Consider the following 8299-nt stretch of genomic DNA (forward strand, 5'->3'; position numbering starts at 1 on the left):
TTATCCTACTTTTAAGGAGCCTAAACAGAGCATCTGTTCATGTATGTTTTCTTGCAATTGTTACACTGATTCAAGTACAGTCAGATTTTATATTATGGTATACTTAAATGACTAGTCTATCTAAAACGACACCACAAGCCATGAAAATTGCAAATCTGTCAAACAATTATTACAAGTCTGTATGCTAACAGCAGTACTATACACAGTAATACCCTCCCTTAACTAATACTTGAGAAGAGTTATTTCATCTCCAGCATTAAGAGCATCATTATTAAAATGAAAGTCATTGCTCAGGTCCTGAGCTTAAACACACAACGGAACAAACTAACAGCAAAAGGCTATTAGCATTTCAACAACTACAGTAATAAAAGAATCTCCTCTACATAAGAAAATACTGATGACACAATCATACTATATAATTATTTTCCATACAACTACCTGCAAAATATCATACAGATCTTGACAGACTGAAGTCATATAATCTGTTTTTCCAAATAAAAGTTTTCGGTCAAATTCCCAATGTTGCTCTCTTCCTGATGCTTCAATCTGAGCACGAACAGCCAAATAAGATTTCTTCCACTGTTCAAGAGTACTTTTGGCCTCTGCTATTTTCTTTTTCGCAGCAGCTCTATCTTCTCTATTAATTAAATCAAAAGAGTTAATATATTGCAGATAAAAAGATTATAGATATTAAATGATATCTCAACTGATTAATATACCCTTGTTTAGCAGCTTCTAATTAGATCTAAGTTAAACTTTCAACTGCTACATCTTAATTTTCAGTGGGACTGGTTTTGAAAGAAGGTATTATTTCTAAACTGATTAATTATATTTATGTCACTTGTGTACCACAGTAATTGCAGGGTGTTTATTGATTTACATCCTTCCAAGAGAAAAGAGGACAAATACCTGTTTCTTCAGGACCGGTTTGGCAATTTATGAAAACTACAACATAAATTGACTTTTAATTGACCTTCTAATAGAACTTGAGATAAACACTGAAGCATACTTGATGCAAGTGTTATCTACTACACTTTCCATAGAACAAGTAAAGCTTTTAAAAAATACAGATCAGTAAAGTAGGAATCCAGTACTTACTTAAATAGTGTATGTAAATCCACCACTTTGCACACTCGATTTGAAATTTCCCATGCAATTCTTTCCATGAGGGGTACCATCTTTTCATCTGTGTTGTAATGCCGTGAGACAATCCATACCATTCTCAGGGCATTCATCAGCGAAGGAATTGTATCCAAGACAACATGAAACCCAGTGCCATGTGCTAAGTTCTATTAAACATGTAAGTACTGTGAGTAAGCTATCATAAAAATACAGATACACATTTTATAAACCAATATTTATTCTACAGTTAAGAAGAAAATTCATCACGTTAGTAAATGAATAACTCATCCAGGAAACATCCTGGTGACTAAATTACAGAGATGGTTAAAGATGTGCAAATCTGCAAAGAGTTTTGTTAAGATCACATACCTTCAAATGGTGTTTCAGAGTTGAAAGAAATCTAACATTATCAAGAGCTTCCACACAATGTTCTCTGAGGTCACTGAAGATTACATGTAAATCTCTGACACACTCAGACTCAGCTTCCTGCAGTATTGCCAAGACTCTTTCCACTTCTAGAAGCTTCGTCTGCTCATTAAGATCACTTAAAACAGCATTTCTTACACACCAGAGGTCAATTTCTGCAAGTGGACCATTACCCTACAAGTAGGTGGAGTAAAATAAGAATTCTAAATTATCATTACGCAAGGGTGAGATCCTATGAACAGCTTTACATTTGTTCTTTTTTTCAGTATGCTGTATACCAAGAAAACTCAGATGTGATTCAACCATAAAAAAAAAGACAGAATAAACTCTGAAATCATAAGTTTTACACAAGCAGAGAGGAACTGCTCATGGGGAGTGTACCCTGGAGCTGGATTTGAAGATGCCATGCTTGCAAAAATATACGCACAAATAACTTCATAGACATATAATATCTCATATTTAATTGTATACACTGTATATGTGTAACTGTTTGCAGAATCAGAACCTTACAATTGGATTTCATTTTGTTTGAAAGATGACTTTTCAAGGGAAAATACAGTTTCATATATATGTATATATATATATACTTTAATCGTTGTTTTTTTTAATATTTCATGGCTATCTCACTGATTTTAGAAGTAAGAATGCAACTAACAAAAGTGCCTTGGCTTTCCACAGTTTCCTAAGTGGATAGGATCTACACAGAACTGCTTTATTTTCCGCTTCCCAGAGTCACATTCCTCACTACCTTTGTCCTACTTTTCTTCAATTAGTAAATACTTTCCAACGATCAAACGCAAAGACATTAAAACAGAGCACAAGTCATTCAGAGAGACTCTTGTGGAGTTTCTGGGAGTAAATAAGTTTGGTTTAATGGAGACATTACCTGTGGAACCTTTTTCATTTGTTCCTCTAGAGTTGTGGATATTAATTTTTGCCAGGTCACTGCACAACTTTCAAGAGCTTCAACCACTTCTGGAACTGCAGCGAGAACACTCACTTCTCCATCTAGATTTACAGCTGGCATGCCCAATTTAATCTCTTCTGTTAGGAGCAAAGGCACTTAAAATTAACTGTCTTGTTCCACCAGCATTGTTAAAGTAACATCACTAAATGGCTTACACCTTCCATTTTATTAGCTACTAGAGTATAGGCAGATTACCACCTGCTCTCTGCCTGTTTGACAATATGGCAAAAGGCATCAGTTGCTCTATAGTTAACACAAAACTAAGATGTATTCATAGAAATAACTTACAAGCCCTGAGCTTTCAACTCTCGATCCATTCACTAATTATTAAGAATCAGGATTAGGGCTTTGCTGAATAAAATTATTAGTCTTCCTAGTATATACCACTGAATTTTCCTCAATGGCAGGTATGCTAACACATGTCAGAGAGGAGATGCTAAACCACACGTGAAAGCCTCATCTGGTCTTCCATTTTCTGTATCCAGCAATGGACAGAGTCTTCTGAGCAGTGGGAAGAAATGAGGTATGCTGACTTTCTCTCCTATTCTTACTCCAGGCTGAAAGAATGTCATGGAATTAGTCCGTTTCCCCATACTGACTGCTATGCTTCAGAGCATAAAATACTACTGTTACCAGCAAGAGAAACTTTAGTCAGATCTGCAGCTTCCCCAGAAACTGTATGTATTTGTTATTCCAAGCAAAGCCATTCCTAAGTGAACCTATTTTTATTGTCTTGCAGTCTGAACAACACAGCACTAGCATAGATAAAATACTTGCCTTCAGTTTGCTGTAGAGTTGGCTGAGAAATGCTTAAGAATTTCTGCATGTTCACATGATCATTCCTTATCTGAATATTATGGTACCCCACAGGCTGCACTTTCTTTTCTGCAAAGGAAACTTCTCCAGCCTGCTGATCAGAGGAGACAGAAGGCAAAAATTCCTATAATTCAGACATGTACCATAGACTAGATGGTCTACATTTAGGGGGTAAGGAGATGAAGTCTATCAGCACAAAAATAAAAAATACTTAATATCACATTCTTAAGTGTTTCTTAGATAGGCCCAGACAATTCAGTTAAATAATGACCGTCTCCACATACTTTTGTGATATTTTGTTTCCCAAAATAGAATTCTAAGTATTAGCATAAACTTCATTTTGGCATATGAAGGTCAGTCATGAAACGTTAGTATTTCATACACTTAGTCCGTGTAGTCAGCAGAATACTAAGCAGGCAAATCACTCACAGAAACACTGACCACTCCATATAGCTGTAACATTTACCTTTGAGAAGATATTATTTAGCATCAAAAGGGCATCATCAGTCAGTAAACCAAACTCAATCACTTTAGGAAGAACCACATCAGCTTCAGCCAGGTCATTAGGTTCAGTAACTGCTTCTAAACAGCACACAAAGAATCAGCACAGATCTAATTATTTGGTACAAAAAGTAATTATTAAAACAATTGCATAAATTCTTACCCATATTAAACTCCAACAAAACCAAACTGTCTTTGTAATAAACTAGGTTTTGTGCAAGCCACTTTCAAAACTACTGCTGTGTTTAATAACTGTAGATGGCTTTTCAAAAAGGGTAGAAAAATGATTTTTTATAACCCAGCCTTCAGTGTAGAAATGGTTTTCTGTTCAAACCAAAAAGTGGCCATGATTTAAACTTCTGTAGACAGACCAGGAAAATATTCTACAGAATTGACATAAAACAGCTAAATAACATTTTTTTTTTCCTCTCACATTTCCCATTTCTAGAAAACCCAAATACTATAGTCACAAAACAAAAACTTTGCAGCTTCAAACTGCATGCTGCTGCTCAGCGAATCCATGTTTATGCTGGGGTGAGTGGCTGGCACTAAGGCTCAGATAACAGGAGCTGACTGCTCCTGGAAATAGGCATGGAAACACCTGTTTGCTTCACCATAGAAGCTGTTTCCTGTCGGGATGGAGCTAGATACCAAGGTCTGACTGTGACCAGTACTGGTAGCTATTGTCATTAGTTTTATGTTAAATGACTAAATGATTGAACTGTCAAAATAGAACTTCTATTTCAGTTCCTGTTGCGTATCAGAATTTAAGTCAGGTCAGGAAGTTTGGTACCCAAGTTGTGCTTATCACCACCCTGTGGTCTAATTTTCACATATAGCTCCTCACTGTCAACGCACTTCACGTAGCTCTAGCAGCTATTATAACTAAACCTCCCATGCTCCCTCGAGAACAGCACGAAAGCTTCATCCCTGTTGGTAAAATGTGGAAAACATGTTTTCCATAAATTTAATATGAAAAGCGTTCCTGAATCCCGGCTCTAGTCTGAAAGTCTGAAGGCATTCATGCCAGTTAATTAGGCTGGACAGGCATAACCTAAGTCCCAATCACTATCAGCTTTCCTCAGGATGAACCATTGCTCAAGTGGTTCATAGAAAACAAGATTTACAATGAGCAGCCAAGTGACCTGGGGTTGTTCACTCTGGAGAAAAGGAGGCTGAGAGGAGACCTCACTGCTCTCTACAACTCCCTGAAAGGAAATTGCTGCAAGGAGGGTATTGGTCTCTTTTTCTCAGGTGACAACTTATAAGATACAAGGAAATAGTCTTAAATTGCACCAGGGGAGGCTTAGTTCAAATAAGAGGAAGAATTTTTTTGCAAAGAAGGTGGTGAAGCACTGGGAGAGGTTGCCGAGGAAAGTGGTGGAATCTCCATCCCCAGAGGTGTTTAAGATACAGGTGGACATGGACCAAAAGACATGGTTTAGTGACAGGACTCAGCAGGTCAGATGGATGATTGGATCTGATAATCCTGAAGGCCTTTTCTGACCTAAGTGGTTCTGTGATTAATGCAAAGACTGGAAATGCTGAACTTCAGTTATTCATGACAAATACCTTTGGGGTCTCTTAAAAAATATACAGTAGCATCTGCTACAAATTCTTCAGGAATTTCATCAAGAGCCACATAGAAATACACCTCATCAGTTTTCTGTTCTGTTATCTGAAATAGAGAATACAAAGGAAGAATGATTTGCTATTTGCTGACATGTTTCTTAACAGCAACAAATTTTTGCCTTCTGTGAGCAAAGGGATAGAATCATTAGTTTAATTACAATACCTTCATATTGCTGTCCAAGTAAATGACTGGCATAAAAAATAAAATGTTAAAATAATGGCTTGGCTAACAGTAAAAATAATCACCTTTCTAAATGTTAATTTCCAGACAATAGGACCAAGAGCATTTGGGCCTGAAATACAAGAAACTGGAACACACTTAAATGCTCCCCATAGTGCCTGTCTGAGAATGTGCAAGCATTTTATCTCCTTCCACTGCAATTCAATCATAAACTAAGTTTAGTAGATACCCAAGACTCCATCACAACTGTCTAGTGAGGTAAAAGCCTTGAGGTACAAAAGCATTTGTCCCCTGCATGCTCTTCCCACAATGTCTTTATTTTGCAGTTACTGTAACTGCAACTTTTCTATTAGAAGCAACTCTGGGAATAGCTAATATGGTACCTGAGTAACTCACTACTTTATTTCCTCACTAAAAACATCCTGCTTTACCCAGTAGATTATCTTTGTAATGTCTTGTCAATTTCAGAAGCTGTGGCAGACATCACAGGATAGTGCTCTCAAATTGTTACATAGTAAAATGTTCTGTTCTGCTCTAAGTACTTGGTCTGCACTGCACTCCATAATTTTACTGGAACATTTGCCTCAGAAAGCTTTTACCCCAAAAGATCAGAATGAAATACAACACACCTGTTCACCTGTAGTGTGTTCCGTTGCAAATCTTTGCTCTACTTCACCCAATGCAGACTCACTAGGGAGAGCTGACACACGACCTGAAACAGTTCTATCATCTGAAGATTCCAGATCGGATGTCTTGCTTTTCTGAATCATGTCTAAGAAAAAATAACACAAAGGAACTCTCTTAAACTACAGGTATTCTAAGCACATTCTAAGCACACAAGATAGATCATTCCAATTTCCTTCTAAATCTATTTGAGCATTTTCTTCCTTCTTCATCACATTCCAACAACCAACCATCTGTACATCCCCTGTATAGGACAGCACTACTGCCCATATTAGGACTGAATCCTAATAACAGAAGAAACCATATTACATCCTACATATAACTGGGCTTCAATTAGAACACTCTAGGCTACAGCCCAGGCAGCCTTCAATCCTGATGTCACCAATCAGTTTGCTTGTGCTGGTGAGCAACAGGTCCAGTATTGCCTCTCTCCTCCTGGGGCTGTCTATTACTTGGCTAAAAAAGTCTCCTGGATGGCCTACAGCTTGCTGTGCTACTTTTTCAGCAGATGTCAGGGTGGTTGAAGTCCCCCAGCAGGACAACAGCCTGCAATCACAATGCCTCCTATAGCTGAAGAAAGAAGGCTTCATCAAGAGGCTCCACTTGATCAGGCAGCCTGCAGTAGACACTAACTACAAGGTTCCTTTTATTGCCTCGGTCTTTAACTCTCACCCACGTGCTTTCAATTTGCTCATGGCCATTCTTCAGGGAAAGTTCTTCATACTCTATTCCTTTCTTGACGTAGAGGGCAACACCTCCTTCCACCCTTCCTTGCCTGTCTCTTCTGCACAACTCATAGCCATCAACAGCCAGATTCCAGTCAAGGGAATTAACCCACCAGGTTTCTGACTGCAACTACATGGTGATTTTCTAGTAGCATGGTGGCTTCTAGCTCCTCCTGTTTGTTTCCCAAGCTGCGTGCATTGGTGTAGAAGCACTTCAGCTGGGGACTCTGCCTTGTCATCATCTCCAAGTATAATTCCTTAATTCCCCTGGAGTTTCCCTGTTGCCTTATCTTTTGCCTCAATAAAATATAGTATAAAATGGTATAAAAAAAAACCCAGAGCATTACTCTTTGCTTCTGCGATCCTCTAACCATGACCCCACTCACAAAATCAGATCTGCTTTCCAGGCATTAGAAGCTGCTGATGTTACAAGTGCTTTGCTGGATCTGCTCTGAAGGCCATGTTGAGGAGCCACACCAAACCCCTGCAGCAGAAAGGCCTGAAACCTGCATGCTTTGGCTGCTCAAATAATAGTATCATAGAATGGCCTGAATTGAAAAGGACCACAACGATCATCTAGTTTCAATCCCCTATTATGTGCAGGGTCACCAACCACGAGACCAGGCTGCCCAGAGCCACATCCAGCCCGGTCATGAATGCCTCCAGGGATGGGGCATCCACATCCTCCTTGGGCAACCTGTTCCAGTGCCTCACCACCCTCTGTGTGAAAAACTTCTCCTAACATCACCTACTTCCTTCCAATGCCACAGAGGAGGCCACCTCAGCCAGCTGCTCAGGAAATGAATTATCAGAGCCTTCTTCCTCCTGCTCATCTCCAAACTCACGTGTATCACCTGTGTCTGCGCGCGCGCACACACACACACATTAGGAAAGCAAGACAGAACCACCCCGTAACGGTGCAAATCACTCCAAGGCTGCTGGAGAGGAGAAAGGGTCTGCAAATAGAAGAGGTGAGCAGGGCACAAGGGGATGGGACGCAGCTCAAGGGAGAGGGGGACGAGGAAAGGGTAAAGAGAGAAGTAACAGGGCTGGGAGATGGGACAAAGAGCAGCCCGTGAGAGGAGAAAACTCTCTCATGAATGGGAACGTGGCGAGAGCACCACAGGAAGCGCTTCCGGGGATGGAGGACCCCGCAGGCTGCAGGGCGGCCTCACCCGCTGCCTCCCCGCCCTCGTGGGGGCGCCGCTCGGCCCGCAGCAGCAGCAGCACGGCCGTCACACCGTC

At 39.8% G+C, this 8299-nt stretch overlaps 1 protein-coding gene across 1 annotated transcript in view; it reads right to left on the reverse strand.

The window, feature by feature from the left end:
- The window catches only part of DNAH10 (dynein axonemal heavy chain 10), a 57147-nt gene extending 48854 nt beyond the window's left edge, over positions 1-8293 (reverse strand). Inside the window, exons 1-9 of the mRNA XM_031555900.1 lie at positions 8230-8293; positions 6275-6417; positions 5405-5510; positions 3798-3913; positions 3293-3425; positions 2435-2592; positions 1492-1722; positions 1099-1289; positions 439-637 (exon numbers count right to left, since the gene is read on the reverse strand). Of these exons, the coding sequence (XP_031411760.1) occupies positions 439-637; positions 1099-1289; positions 1492-1722; positions 2435-2592; positions 3293-3425; positions 3798-3913; positions 5405-5510; positions 6275-6415 (1275 nt within the window). The 5' untranslated portion in view covers positions 6416-6417; positions 8230-8293. The remainder of the gene's footprint in view (positions 1-438; positions 638-1098; positions 1290-1491; positions 1723-2434; positions 2593-3292; positions 3426-3797; positions 3914-5404; positions 5511-6274; positions 6418-8229) is intronic.
- Positions 8294-8299: the final 6 nt, after the last annotated feature.

The sequence above is a fragment of the Meleagris gallopavo genome, chromosome 17, assembly GCF_000146605.3.
Source record: "Meleagris gallopavo isolate NT-WF06-2002-E0010 breed Aviagen turkey brand Nicholas breeding stock chromosome 17, Turkey_5.1, whole genome shotgun sequence".
Taxonomy (NCBI): Eukaryota; Metazoa; Chordata; class Aves; order Galliformes; family Phasianidae; genus Meleagris; species Meleagris gallopavo.